Source organism: Oncorhynchus clarkii, chromosome 4 (genome assembly GCF_045791955.1).
Source record: "Oncorhynchus clarkii lewisi isolate Uvic-CL-2024 chromosome 4, UVic_Ocla_1.0, whole genome shotgun sequence".
NCBI classification, from domain to species: Eukaryota; Metazoa; Chordata; class Actinopteri; order Salmoniformes; family Salmonidae; genus Oncorhynchus; species Oncorhynchus clarkii.
Genome location: NC_092150.1, coordinates 39,206,059 through 39,221,976, shown reverse-complemented (window position 1 = coordinate 39,221,976; position 15,918 = coordinate 39,206,059). Strand labels below are relative to the sequence as shown.

Below are 15,918 nucleotides of genomic sequence, written 5' to 3'. Positions count from 1 at the left end.
TTTGTTCAGTATATATTTGAGCAATATTTATTTGAAATAGAGTATATGCATGCATTATGCTTGATCATAAATCGAATTACGCAACCTGTAAATTCGTTTCCCCTTCTCTGTATTGCTATAGCCTCTCTATGATGTGCTTATTGACAGGTAGCGTGTAGTTAATTAGCCATAGGGTATAGTCCACCACAGGATGGCGATAAAATATTCCCCACGGTTTTCATAGCTCACCTACCGCTGCCTCCACTCACTTTCTTTCACAGCTACTCAAGATGGCGGCAGCTTCCTCCATCCAGCCGCCGATCGTTCACTCTTTAAACCATGCAAACGCACCTTTCCTGGAATCTGACAGCCCGGAGACCCGCCAGGATGAGGACGCAGTTTCCGAGGGGACCAGTCTCCGAGACTTACCCGATTTGGAACCGGAGGAGATTGAGAAGAGGCTGGAGAAAACTCGCCACGAGTTGAGCAACAGGAGGAAAATCCTCATTAAAAACCTGCCACAAGATACGACCAACCAGGTGCGCTATTCTCTATTTTGACAGATGGAGCGAAGTTGGCTTGTTGTAGGCTAGGCTAATGTTTTGCGTTTCTCTCAACGTTAATAATAATAATAATTTTGGGCGTGCTCTTACGCAATACTTTGCTATACTTAGTTGTAGTTTATTTGCAGAAAAACGAACATAATAAACTTTAGCGGTTTAAGAGAACCGTTAATTTTGCTGCGAGTCTAGGCTATGCGATCAGGAATGAGAATATTCATATGTAAACGGCAGCATTTTTTTTAGCAGGCTAATTCCAAGAAAGGATATATACCATGTCAATTCTGAAAGGCATTTAAAGACGGCCGCGCTCCATGCGAGTTATTATTTTTGTAGTTAACATGCAGCGAGGAATTATATCAAACAGACCACCTTTGCCTCAAGTTTGTTCATCATTTCTACAATGTGACCGATGCACCCACGTATTTGCCACTAGCGATAACTCCTGTCGTAGTTTAGGCTGCAATTTAACACAGAAGTGAAGACAGGATGAAATGGTTTGCATTTTTTTTAATCCAGCCTAACTGCGCTGACATAGACTTGATGTGAGCCTATTTATTTGCGATATGCGTGAGTCGTTTTTGATGTTGCGAAATGACAATCAAATCGCTATAATATGGCATTCTCTAGGTAGAGATGTTTGATGTGCAAATACAAATGTCCGTTGAACGTCGTACTGACATTTGTATTTGCACATCAAACATTGGTTTGAAAATTATTGAACGCTTATGTTTTAAGATATTATAAACATTTAACATTAAGTGTTTTTATAGTAGGACAATAGGCTTATTTGAATTCAGCAGGTGGGAAAATGTGTTGGTATTCATTCTCTGCACAGTCCATAATGTTTAGGCTATAGCCTACTAATAGCCCTGTTCTAACAATACACTTCAATTCTGCACAAACCTATAGGCCTAGATATATTGATCAAATCCGGATTGGAATTTGTGTATGAACTCGAGAATTCCCAATGTAATATGCCATTTCTGTAACTGCTTGTATTATGGTGGGTAGGCTATAATACTGTTCCATTCAATCATACTGTATGGTCTTGGTGTATACGTAATAAACTAGAGGCTGATTGTGACTTCCTCCAGACTGTAGCAGCTAGCTAACATTTCCCAGCCAGAGGCAGGCAGGGTGCCAGGGCATGGAGACAACCAGGAAGAACCAACACATACAGAGCCCAGAGCTGCTGGAGGAGCCAATGAAACAGTATGAGAAACACGATAAAGCCAGAGACACACATAGAGAGCCAAGCAGGTGAGGTGAAGAGAGAGAAAGATGTGGTTTCCACATTATTACTCTCTAAAAAATGCTGGGTTGCAGCCATTGGGTCACTTAGCTAAGTTTTCTTTAAAAACTGCTGGGTTATTGGTGCTGGTTGCTGGGTTATTGGTGCTGGGTTATTGAGATATGACCCAGCGTGTCAGATCAGAAGACCGGAGCCATAGTGTAGTAGGGGTGTGGCTTTCAGATAGTTATTTTTACCCACCCATGAGAGTAAATGTCATTCCTGTTCTTCCGTTCTGTTGTATAGTTATCACATGTTAAAGTGGAACATTTACATTGTTGTAGTTTCGTTGAGGCTTACAGAAGTGCATGAGTACCCTAAAATCCTATTTAAATCCCATTGTTGGGATACAATAAGGTGGTATACCATATTATAATATGTAATAAAAAATGTTAATATTATAGAACAATGTGTCAAATGCAATAAGAAAATAAAGAAAATGTCAATCTGCAGTAGGTACATTTAACATGATGAACAGGAATGGCATTTACTCTCACCGGTGGCCAATAAGATCTAGCTGAAAGGCCTGCCCCTAATAAGCCACGCCTCCTGAAAATAACCCAAGTATTACATTAAGACCCAGCTGCTAGGTCAACCCAGCATGAGAGTAAAACAGATTTAACTGATGGTTAAATTAACCCATGCTTGGGTAATCCTAACACCCAATGTGTTGGGTTATTCACGCGACCCAGCTGCCTGGGTAAAATAACCAAGCGTGTGTTCTGTCCAATATTTACCCACCGCTGGGTTACCAAATAACCCAAATTGGGTTGTTTTTAACCCAGCATTTTTAAGTTTAGTGTCAACTCAACTCAGAAGCCAACAGATCAGGGGTCCTTGAGCACTATTTGATGAGAAATAGAAGGTAGTGAGGAAATGAGGGAGGAAAACCAGTCTGCTCACTTCTCCTGTCTCCCATAGTATTTGCAGACCTGGTGTGTGTGACTTTGTGTGCACAGTGCCTTCAGAATGTATTCACACCCCTTGACTTTATCACATTTTGTTGTGTTACATCCTGAATTTAAAATGGATTACATTTAGATTTTGTGTCACAGATCTACACACAATTCCCCATAATGTCAAAGTGGAATTATGTTTTTAGACATTTTTACTAATTAATACAAAATTAAAAGCTGAAATGACTTAAAGAGGATAAGTATTTAACCCCTTCGTTATGACAAGCCTAAATATGTTCAGGAGTAAAAATGTTTTTAACAAGTCATAATAAGTTGCATGGACTAACTCTGTGCAATAATATTGTTTAACATGATTTTGTTGACTTGAATGACTTCCCCATCTCTGTACCCCGCACATACAATTAATTGTAAGGTCCCTCAGTCGAACAGTGAATTCCAAGCACAGATTCAACGACAAAAACCAGGGAGGTCTTCCATTGCCTTACAAATATTGAATATCCCTTTGAGCATGGTGAAGTTATTAATTACACTTTGGATGGTGTATCAATACACCAAGCCACTACAAAGATACAGGCGTCCTTCATAAGTCAGTTGACGGAGAGAAAGGAAACTGCTCAGAGATTTCACCATGAGGCAAATGGTGATTTTTAAACCAGTTACCGAGTTAAATGGCTGTGAAAGGAGAAACTGAGGATGGATCAACAACATTGTAGTTACTCCACAATACTAGTCTAAATGATAGAGTGAAAAGAAGGAAGCTTGTACAGAATAAAAATATTCCAAAACATGCATCTTGTTTGCAATAAGGCACGAAAGTACAACTGCAAAAAAATGTGGTAAAGAAATGAACTTTTTGTCCTGAATACGACACATAATGGTTGGGGCAAATCCAACACATCACTGAGTACCACTCTTCATATTTTCAAGCATGGTGGTGGCTGCATCATGTAATGGGTATGCTTGTCATCGGCAAGGACTAGGGAGTTTTTTAGGATAAGCACAGGCAAAGTCATAGATGAAAACTTGGCCCAGTCTGCTTTCCAACAGACACTGGGACAATAACCTAAAATGCAAGGCCAATTATACACTGAAGTTACTTACCAATATGACATTAAATGTTACTGAGTGGCCTAGTTACAGTTTTGACTTAAATCGTCTTGAAAATCTATGACAAGATGTGAAAATGGCTGTCTAGCAATGATCAACAACCAACTTAAGAATATTTTAAAGAAAGATGGGCAAATATTGTAAAATCCAGGGTTGCAATGCTCTTCGAGACTTAACCAGAAAGACCACGCTAATCACTGCCAAAGGTGATTCTAACATCAATATTATTGTTTTATTTTACATTTTAATTGAAACAAATGTTAGCATTTGTCTTCCACTTTGACATCACAGAGTATTTAGTGTGGATCGTTGTGTGAGCCTGACTAGCTTCATTTGAACGGCATCCTTGTCCAGGGCGGATGGTGTCAGACGAATAACTATGCCGACACTCCTCAGGTCAACGGGAGGGAGGTGGCGAGTGGTGTGGAGGTAGGGAGGAAACAGGTTGAGAGAGGAGATGGATGTTAATGGGTGTGGAGGGTATAGCGGGTTTTCCGTGTCCATTAACCAGATCTCTCTTGGAAAATAGATTTCATCTCAGTGAGACTAACCTGGATAAATAAGGTTAAATAGAAAAATATGACAGCGGAAGGTGGAGCGTCAGGGGTGAGGCATGGGTGGAGGTTTGACTGAAGGGGGGAGGATGAGGCATCAAACTACCGGCTCACCTCCTGCTATCAGTTAAGCTGTTTAATTATTTAGAGCCTCTCTGGAACAGGTGAGACTCACGCGGCCGGTGTGTGTATGTCACCCTCTCTCTGCCCACCCCTCTCCTGGATGGTACGGATGCGTGTGTCAATAGCAGACAACAGTTCTAAAAATCTGCTCCTCGTAGAACAGGACGTACCCTTCATCGCCACCTTGAACACACAAAAAAACCCACACAAATACACAAGGCTGCATACAGACACATTCACCTCCAAAAGTGTTTGCCCCCCCTTGATAAAGATGAGCAGAAAGACTGCATAAAACATTATAATACAAATACTGAGCTATATTGTATGCTCAAAAACAATATCATTTTATAGTAATACAGTTGCTCTGAGAGAAATATTTTCAAATTAAGAATATCCAAAAGATCTTGGTGTCAAAATTATTGGCACCCCAATTGTCAATACTTTGTGCACCCTTCCTTTGTGAGGATAATGGCACTTAGCCTTTTTCTATAAGGTTTAATGAGATTGGAGAGCACATTGGGAGGGATCTTAGGCCATTCTTCCATACAGACTCTTTCCTTATTCTTGATATTCTTCGGTCTGCACTTGTGGACTTCAAACCACAGAGACTGAGATGACCATTGCAACATTTTTGTGGTCAGTTAACCATTTCTTTGTGGATTCTGATGTGTGCTTGGGGTCATTGTCTTGCTGGAAGATCCACTTGTGGCCAAGTTGCAGCCGCAGACAGTTTTTTTTTTTTGGGGGGGGGGGGGGGGGCTAAAAAGTCCTTGTACTTGGTAGAATTCATGATGCCGTTGACTTTAAGGGCCCCAGGAACAGTGGAAGCACAACAGCCCCATAACATCAAAGATCCACCACCATATTTTACAGTAGGTATGAGGTTATTTTCTGCATATGCGTTCTTCTTTCGAGGCCAAACCCATCACTGATGTACGTGGCCTAAGAGCTCTATTTTATTCTCATCTGACCATAGCACCCGGTTGGTTGTTGGTTGCTCTCGATAAAGGCTTTTTCATGGCAACCATTCCAAATAGCCTATTGGCATGGATGTGGTGTCAAATTGTAGATTTGGCAACTTGGTTACCCTAAGATACAACTAAGTTCTGTGGCTCTTGGACATTTCTTGCCTCCCGAACCATCTTCCCCACTGTGCGTGGGGACAAGATACTCTTGGGTCCTGTACCAAGCAAGTTTACCACTGTTCCAGTGGTTTTAAACTTCTTAATGGTTGCCCTAATAGTGGTAAATTATATATTTGGTTTTTCTTTAGTTTTTTTTAAACCCGTTGCCTGATTTATGAAGGTCAACAACCATTTGTCTCTTTTAATTTGTGAGTTCTTTGCCTTTCCCAATGGTGATGGATGACAAACAGATTTTAAATGGGTGTTACCTCGTTTTTATACCCTAGTGAAACAGGAAGCCATGGAAGGCTGCAATACGGTTCCTTAAAATGAGACTAACTTAAAGTTGAATGTTAATGCAGATTTTAATGTATTTTATTTACAAGAATCTTTAGGTGTGGCAATTTTGACATGAATCTTCTGATATTTAAAAAAACAACTTGTTATTAAACAATCTCTTTCTCTTAGCAATTGTATTGGTATAAAATAATATAATTTTCACATTTTTGGAGCATACAATAACTTGGTATTTGTTTTATACAGTCTTTTTTTGCTCAGCGTTTATCAAGGGTTGAATAGATTATTATTTGTATTGATATAATGGTATCCCCCCCTCCCTGAGTAGCTCCCTAAGGGGACTGTAATAGCTGACAAGACAGCTGAGTGGTGCAGCCTGCCTGACTACCTGACTCTGAGCCAGGGTGGAGGAGCTATCTGCCTGGCTGACTGGTGTAGAGCTAGCTGCCTGCGGAGGGGTGGTCATTAGAGCAGCATGATGCCTGGTTACACACTGTGGAGCACAGTCTCTATTCACAGTTACAGTCCCTCGTTTATCACACGCTCACAGATTATTACACTGTTATTATCAGAGCTGGTCCAGAATAATTGCCTTGAGAAGCATTGAGAGGAAAGGACTCCTGGCAACTTAAAGTGGAACATGTTGCGTTCACAGTAGCCTATGACATTTCATACTGTATACAGCAATTCCACTGAAATGTGAACATTTTGTGTTGCGTTTACAACAGCATATCCATGTAGTACTATTTCTCACCTCCATGTCCCTATCTCCCTCTCTGTTCAACACTCCGCTCTCCCCTGAAGAAAGTCAAACCTAAACACTGTTGACAGTGAATAAACAGTAGTCTCGTATTACCAGACTGATTACCCCTGCAATAAACAGAGCAGGGACAGAGCCGGTAGAGAGAGAAGAGAGACCGAGAGAGGGGAGAGGGGAGTGGAGGGGGAGAGAGACCGAGAGGAGAGAGAGTGGAGAGACAGAGAGAGGAGAGTGAAGTGGAGGGAGAGAATGAGAGAGGGGAGTGGAGGGAGGGAGAGACCAAGAGGAGAGAGAGTGGAGGGGGAGAGACAGAGGAGAGAGAGTGAAGTGGAGGGAGAGAGAGACCGAGAGAGGGGAGTTGAGAGAGTGAAGTGGAGGGAGAGAGTGACCGAGTGGAGAGGGAGAGAGAGAGTGGAGGGAGTAAAGGGAGAGAGAGACGGAGTTTGCTGCCTGTGCTGCCTACTGCCTGCTTCTGGCCTACTGCTAGCCAATATAGTGGAGCCGGTGGCGGAGAGAGCGGAGCAAGAAGGAGCAGCCTCCCTACCTGCTGTCTGCTTCCTGCTGCTGCCTGTTTACCAGAGCCCATCCCTCTGTCTGTCATGCGATCTCTTTGCCTGTTTGTCTCAGGCACTGACTCAGAAGCGGTTATTGCGACTCACTCCCTGGTGGGAGCATATCATTGTAGTCCAATTCTGTGTTCATTCTCCTTTTCAAGCTTATATTTTTCTGGAAGCTGGGACTGACACTTAAAACCACCATAGTTATTGTGCATTCTGACTGAAACACCTGGGGCACGCCACGTGACATGTTACCATCTATTTCCCCACAGGTATCCTTAGACTGTGTGTGCTTCTGCACCTGCGTTGCTTGCTCTTTGGGGTTTTAGGCTGGGTGTTGGTATAGCATGTTGTGAGAACTGCTGATGTTAGAAAGAAAAGGGCTTCATAATAAGCGTTTGAATCAAATCACACGTATTTATAAAGCCCTTCTTACATCAGCTGATGTCTCAGAGTGCTGTACAGAAACCCGGCCTAAAACCCACAAGCAGCAAGCAATGCAGGTGTAGAAGCACGGTGGCTAGGAAAAACTCCAGAGAAAGGCCAGAACCTAGGAAGAAACCTAGAGAGGAACCAGGCTATGAGAGATGGCCAGTCCTCTTCTGGCTGTGCCGGGTGGAGATTATAACAGAACATGGCCAAGATGTTCAAATGTTCATAAATGACCAGCAGGGTCAAATAATAATAGGCATTATTACTGATTGATTGATTGATTGATTGACTTTGTAAACCTGTCAACCGTCAGAAACCTGTATTTCCAATCATTCCCAGAGCAGTTTGAGCTGTTAAGGAATGGAATTGCGTATGGTACTAAAGCTGCACATTTCGAAAAAGTCATTTTACTCATGTAGCACAAACCATGTCATTCTGTTATCTAATATCTTATGTAAATTAGAAGTGGCTGTTATGAGTTGTAGCGGCAATGCACTTAAAAAGATTTGTAAGGTACTAACATATCATTATAGCTTTGCCCTTGGAAGCCCATTGTAACCTCTGTGGCTGGGTTAGCTTTTTATCTGTGAGGAGGTTTTGCTGGTGGCAGCTCTCTGTATATCCCAGTCAGTGTGGCGGTTTTGCTGGTGCCATGATATGTGACGAGTCTCTGCCGTGCTGCTGTGTGGTGTGCTGCTGAGGCGGCAGAGTGCCGCTGTGCCCCCACCTGAGTTCTGAGCTCCAGGGACACACAGAGACAGGGAGGGGGGGGGGGGGGGTCAGGTGAGGTGACCCCTGAGAGGATAAAGGAGAGGACAGCGTGAGACATGGATGGAGAGAGGAAGAGAGTGTTAGAAAGGGAGTGAGGGAGAGAATAGGTCAGAGAGGGAGATCTGATTGCGTGTCCATGTGCATGTTCTTGTTCTCTCTGGGCTCCATGGGTACTGTAACACTGCATGAAAATGTCATCAGATAGATGAGTAGCAGAGGAGAAGAGGGGGATGAGGAGGAGACTGTTCAGCTTTTTTGTGTGTGTGTGTGTGTGTGTGTGTGTGTGATCTGTGCTATGCTGTAGTGAGCCACCTGTCAAGACACTCCCATAGAGGAAGTCACCGGGGACAGTACAGGGAACAGGAGATCAGAGTGGAATATGGGGACACACTCAGTCGTGGCACGGTCATGTTTACCACATACAGTGGAAGTAATACCTATATTATAATATTGTATGAAAGTCCCGCCTACCTCCTGGATAGTGTCCCACACTGTTTTTTTGAATGGCATTCAAGATTATATTATCAAATTCATGAAAAGCCAGTAATTTAAGATATACGTAATTTTATATTTTCTGTGGTTTCATTTACTTCTACCCAATGCCTTCGAAAACCTTCATGAAATGCATCACGTAGAAGGAAATTTTATCCACAAATACGAATAGAATTGAACATATACAGTGCCTTCGGACAGTATTCAGACCCCTTCACTTTTTCCTAATTTTGTTACGTTACAGCCTCATTGTCACACCCTGATCTTTCACCTGTCTTTGTGCTTGTCTCCACCCCCTTCCAGGTGTCGCCCATCTTCCTCATTATCCCCTGTGTATTTATACCTATGTTCTGTTTGTTTGTTGCCAGTTCGTTTTGTTTCGTCAAGCCTACCAACGTTTTGTCCCGTGCACCTTTCTGTCTCTAGTTCCTGTTTTCTAGCTTTCCCGTTTTTTGACATTCTGCCTGCCCTGACCCTGAGCCTGCCTCCCGTTCTAGAACCTTGTCACAACACCCTGGATTACTGACCTCTGCTTGCCCTGACCCTGAGCCTGCCTGCCGTTCTGTACCTTGTCACAACACCCTGGATTACTGACCTCTGCCTGCCCTGACCCTGAGCCTGCCTGCCATTCTGTACCTTGTCACAACACCCTGGATTACTGACCTCTGCCTGCCCTGACCCTGAGCCTGCCTGCCGTTCTGTACCTTGTCACAACACCCTGGATTACTGACCTCTGCCTGCCCTGACCCTGAGCCTGCTGTTCTGTACCTTGTCACAACACCCTGGATTACTGACCTCTGCCTGCCCTGACCCTGAGCCTGCCTGCCGTTCTGTACCTTTCGGACTCTGCTCTGGACTACTGACCTCTGCCTGCCCTTGACCTGTCATTTGTCTGCTCCCCCCTAATAAACTTGAGTTATTTCAAAACAGTCTGCATCTGGGTCTCTCCTGAGCCTTGACACTAATTCTAAAATGGATTAAATATAAAAAAAATTCTCAGCAACCTACACACAAAGGACAAAGTGAAAACAGGTTTTAAGACATTTTTGCTAATTTATTAAAAATAAAAACATTTCTGCATTATTGATGGTCCCCAAGAACACACTGGCCTCCATCATTCTTAATTGGAAGATGTTTGGAACCACCAAGACTCTTCCTATAGCTGGCTGTTCGGCCAAACTGAGCAATAGGGGGAGAAAGGCCTTGCTCATGGTCAGGGAGGTGACCAAGAACCTGATGGTCACTCTGACAGAGCTCTAGAGTTCCTCTGTGGAGATGGGAGAACCTTCCAGAAGGACAACTATCTCTACAGCACTTCACCAATCAGGCCTTTATGGTAGAGTGGCCAGAAGGAAGCCTCTCCTCAGGAAAAGGCAAATGACAGCCCACCAAAAGGCACATAAAGACTCTCAGACCATGTGAAACAAGATTCTCTGGTCTGATCAAACCAAGATTGAACTCTTTGGCCTGAATGCCAAGTGTCACGTCTGGAGGAAAACTGGCACCATCCCTACGGTGAAGCATGGTGGTGGCAGCATCATGCTGCGGGGATGATTTTCAGCGGCAGGTACTGGGAGACTAGTCAGGACCGAGGGAAAGATGAACGGAGCAGGGCCTCCTGAGTGGCGCAGTGGTCTAAGGCACTGCATCACAGTGCTAGCTGTGCCACTAGAGATTCTGGGTTCGTGACGGGGAGACCCATGGGGCGGCGCACAATTGTCCAACCGTCGTCCACAGCCTGCCCAGACCACCCCTCAAATGATTTTCTAGGCCGATTTACATTTGAATGACTGGGATTGTGCGCAAGAGAGACAACAAATCCTGACGTGTAGCATGCCTTAATCCATATCTCTGATTATTGGGTCCGGGAAGGGCTTTCGACTCATTATCCTCTGTGGACGGAGACGCATTAGGAGGAGAGGGGGAGGCAGAGGAGGAAAAGAAAGACGGATGGAGATGTAGAGAGAGATGCTCTCTGTGTTGTACACAGTATATCTCTCTCTGAATGGAGATGAGTTTAGACAGCTCCCCTCCGTGCCTCGTATGGTAGAGTGAATTAGAGGCTGTGTCCCAAATGGCAACCTGTTCCCTATATAGTGTACTACTTTTGACCAGGGCTCATATAGGGCTCTGCTTAAAAGTAGGTGCTGGGCCCTGGTCAGAATTAATGCACTATGTATTAATTGGGTGCAATTTAGAATGCATTCAGGTATCTTTCCCTCTCAGTAAGAGAAACAGACAGCGTATGTATGAATACCACTGTTTCTTGTTAACTGAGTTAAGTTCTCGCGGTACTATTTAACCTTTGTACTGCAGTGGGCTGAATCAGGGTCATACAGAGAGTTTCTTGGTAGTCTTAAACAAATGTACTTTGAAACAAAAGTATACACCTCACACACATGGTTATGAGCTTAAACAAAAGAAAACACCTCTACCATGTCAGATATAGAGTTGAAATGTATTACATTTTCAGTGCATCCCAATATTTCACTTTATATACACTACATGTCCAAAGTATGTGGACGCCCCCTCAAATGAGTGGATTCGGCTATTTCAGCCACACCCATTGCTGACAGGTGTATAAAAATCAAGCACACAGCCATGCAATCTCCATAGACACATTAGCAGTAGCCCGTGTTGAAGTGGTGTAAAGCTTGCCGCCATTGGACTGGAGCAGTCCGACAGACGACTCTGGTTTTGGCGGATGCCAGGAGAACGCTACCTGTCCGAATGCATAGTGCTAACTGTAATGTTTGGTGGGGAGGAACAATGGTCTGGGGCTGTTTTTCATGGTTCGGGCTTGGCCCCTTAGTTCTGGTGAAGGGAAATCTTAACGCTACAACATACAGTGACATTCTAGACGATTCTGTGCTTCTAACTTTGTGGCAACAGTTTAGGGAAGGCTTTTTCCTGTTTCAGCATGACAATTCCCCCGTGCACAAAGCGAGGTCAATACAAAAATGGTTTGTCGAGATCGGTGAGGAAGAACTTGACTTGCCTGCGCAGCGCCCTGAGCTCAAACATCATCAAACACTTTTGGGATGAATTGGAACACCGACTACAAGCCAGGCCTAATCGCCCAACACCAGTGCCCGACCTCACTAATGCTCTTGTGGCTGAATGGAAGCAAGTCCCTGCAGCAATTTTCCAACATCTAGTGGAAAGCCTTCCTAGAATTGTGGAGGCTGTTATAGCAGCAAAGGGGGGATCAACGCTACATTAATGCCCATGATTTTAGAATGAGATGTTCGACGAGCAGGTGTCCCCATACTCTTTGGCCATGTAGTGTACATCACCGAAGACTGAAATCTAACAAAACCGGTTGACATAAAAACACAGGATTTATGAATTATTATTCATTATGAAAAATTACATTCCACACCTGATGCCACAAGTGGGCAATTTTGGTATTTTTACTGCAGGAAAGGGGTAGCTGCAGGAATACTTTGGTATTTTGTCAACAAGGCCATTTTTTATCTACTTTAGTCCGAGGAACTTGTGGATACCATTTTTATGTGTCTGTGTCCCGTATAAAGAAAGTCAGGCGTTGTTTCGCGAGCCAACGCTAACTAGCATTAGAACAATGACTGGACGTCTATGGGTATCCGCTAGCATGCTAGCGACATCCTTTAAACCGCACGCAGAGACATACAAATGGCATCCACGAAGTTCATCTGACTGTGGGGAAGTAGATCAAAGGGCCTCGTTGCCAAAATCCTGAAGTATCCCTTTAATGTCAGACCACTGCCAGCACAGCAGGACACACACACAGGAGTCACAACCAAAGCAGAGAGACACACCGCAGGTTGCTGGAGTGGGTGGCTGGTAGGCTGATGCTTTGGAACCAACCGACTTTGCTCAAAATGTCACCACCTTTTTAGGTGTAGAAACGGCGGGAACACTCGTCACAGTACGGAGCGGAGCAGCGTAGAATTAGAGTAGCATAGAACAGTACGGCATGGTCTGACACAGCATGCATGTCTAAAGTGCTCTAAAAGTGTCTCAGCGGGGTTCTACAGGATGAGGATGTGGGGCTTCAGAGTGGCTTAATGGAGCTTTGTCAGCAGGCTAGTTCGGCCTCGCTGCCTTTACCCATCTCCGATCTGTGAGCGCCGAGACATACAAGTTTGAGGAAATACAACAGCTCTGTTTTGATCTCACCCCGGACAGACAAACACAGTGACGCTCACAGTAGTGAGCAGTGTGTGCGCTTGGGCTTAAAAGGAGCAAATGGGCGAGAAAGCATACAGAAAGAGGTAGGTAGGTAGGTAGGGTGAGGGGGAGAGAGAAGAGTAATGGGCTGCTGTGCAGGATGTACAGCTCTCTGCATCTCTCTCTCTCTCTCTCTCTCATATTGTGTGTGTGGGAGGTGAGTCCGATAGATGACTATCTACCTACGGGACATGTTGCTCTGCTCTCTCTGTACAGTACCCTGGGATGAAGGAGGAGTGGAGAGAGAGCGGGCTGGTTGAAGTGCTTTGATTTCCTCTTACATCCCATAAGAGCTGCTCTTTTTTTTTTTAGCTAGGAGTGACCCTGCGTGGGTGTGTGTGGCCTTCCGCGATAAGAGGATGACTCGTAGCGTGGTGTGTGTGTGTGTTGGAGCAGAGAGGGTAGCGTTGAGAGAAACGGAAAAGGGAGGTGAAACAATATACGCCTCTTTGATGTTAAAAACAGTCCATCTCCTGCCCGCTTGCATTCTGCTCGGCACCTCCCCAGCCAGGCCGCGTTTTTAAAACGAAGTCATGTTTACAGTTCCCCAGAGACCAGCCATACATCTCTCAGGCAGCAGGCAGGCACCACTACCCCCACGGTTCGTGTGGAAGTATACAGTAACCACTGCACTTTGACCTCTGCCCTCTCCTCTGTCAGATAATGTATGGGTTGGTGGGCAGTATGCTTTCACTGTATGTCGCTCTGGATAGGAGCCTCTGTTAAATGTCTTTTAAATAGAACCATTTTAAATGTGCGGGAGGAAGGGTGTCTGATTTAGTGTCTTAATATTCTGATTCATATGTTTTTGGGGATGTATCTCCCCTGTGAGTGTAAACTACGTGTTCTTGATAAAGAACCCAAAAAGCTGTTCAACTTGAGGATATGTTTGATCTAATTCCCCAATACAAGAGAACGATTACAATAGGGAAACCTTCCATCAAAGACTTCTGAAAAGTATTTCTGAAGGGGGGAAAACGCCTCGAAGTGTCCCATCGGGAAACACCGAGACGTTAGTGTGTTCGGTTGTTCCAAAAAAATCCTGCTTTTTATCCCCCCCCCCCATGTTTAAACTCACCTCTCTCTGTTTCTACCCCATCTCTCTCTCCCTACACCCCTTCCTCCCTCTCTCTCCCTACACCCCTTCCTCCCTCTCTCTCGCTCTGCAGGAGGTCCATGAGATTCTGAGAGAGTACGAGCTCAAGTACTGCTTTGTGGACCGCAACAAAGGGACAGGTAAACCAAAACCACCTCCCACTTCTCCAAACCATCACCATCTTCTTCAGTTCACAGAGCAACCCCACCATGTCTGTCCAGTCACCTTTCCCGGGGAGTCAAGTTAAAGGGGATACCTATACATAGAGGAGAGCGAGAGCCAAACACCCGAAATCGAATACCGTTTTGAAATGCGGATCTGCAAACAGCTGAGATAGCAGAGGGCAACATGTCATGGGGTTGAAGGTATTTAATGGCTGATGAGAGCTTAATGTGAAATGGCCTTATCCACTGTGTGTGTGTGTGTGTTATCCACGGCTCACGTCACACGGTTAATTATTCCAACAGACCGCTGTGTCAAGGGTAGGATGGCTCCTGAAGTAGCAGTAGAAGGAAGGACGTCAGAGACAGTTCTCTATCTTTCCTTACTGCAATTCATTTTCTTAACACAGATCCCTTGGTGATATTTTGACAGCTCCACTTTCCTTCTCTCTCTACTCCTCTCTCTTTATTCTCTCTTTTGCTCTCTCTCATTCTCTTTCTCACTGTTTCACTCCTCTCTCTCTCATTCTCTTTCTTTCTCTACTGTTTCACTCCTCTCTCTCTCTCTCTCTCTCTCTCTCTCTCTCTCTCTCTCTCTCTCGCTCATTCTCTTGCTCTCTACTGTCTCTCTCCTCTCTCTCGCTCAAATCAATAGATGTCCATGCTTTAAATAGCTTTAGCTCATTTTAGAGAAGGTAGCTAGTTGCAGAACTTGATGTGTTAGTGGAATTCTAATGACTGCCCTTTTGAATTAAAAGACAGAGACAGAACTATTTTTAATCAAAATCTCAGTTGAAAGTGGGGGAACTTCAAAGAGATTGTCAGGACGAGGGAGAGAGAGCGAGACCAATCAACCTGCGCATGTCCTCTACTGTATGCTTGTTGTTATCGTTCAATGTATGGTTATTTTGGCTCTTGGTTATTGTTGTTACTGTTGTCCCGTTGACCATTTTGATTCTTATTATTTTCATATTGTAAATGGCCAAAGTAAGCTTTGACAATATATTGTTACGTCATGCAGAGAGAGAGAGAGATTTCTAGTGTGATAACTATCTATCTGGAGATATTCACGTTATAATACCATATCACAGCAGCACAGTAGTGTTATCTCTGAGGCCAGGACCAGTATTGTCAAGATCGGTCATCTTTAACATCAGACACAGTGAGTCAATCACAGCTCCCCCAGAAAGGATCTGACAGCATTTGAACTCTGTCATCAATCTCAGTCTATCACAGAGAGAATCTCTGTGTCTGTGTGTGTGTGTGTGTGTGTGTGTGTGTGTGTGTGTGTGTGTGTGTGTGTGTGTGTGTTCGTTCCAGAATAGCTGACTGAGGAGTCGGCACACCACAACGTGTTCACCCCAAGCCTGATTAGCAGGTGTTACACTGTAACCTTCCCCTTGTCAATCACCATCTCTCCAACCACCAATACCCAGCCACCCCTCTCGCCCCTCCCCAGGCCACACTGTGGGCAATCCTGGA

At 44.4% G+C, this 15,918-nt stretch overlaps 1 protein-coding gene across 1 annotated transcript in view; it reads left to right on the top strand.

The window, feature by feature from the left end:
* Positions 1 to 254: 254 nt before the first annotated feature.
* LOC139407980 (ribonucleoprotein PTB-binding 2-like) overlaps positions 255 to 15,918 on the top strand; it is a 41,064-nt gene continuing 25,400 nt past the window's right edge. Inside the window, exons 1-2 of the mRNA XM_071151834.1 lie at positions 255 to 518; positions 14,349 to 14,512. Coding sequence (XP_071007935.1) covers positions 270 to 518; positions 14,349 to 14,512 — 413 coding nt within the window. The 5' untranslated portion in view covers positions 255 to 269. The remainder of the gene's footprint in view (positions 519 to 14,348; positions 14,513 to 15,918) is intronic.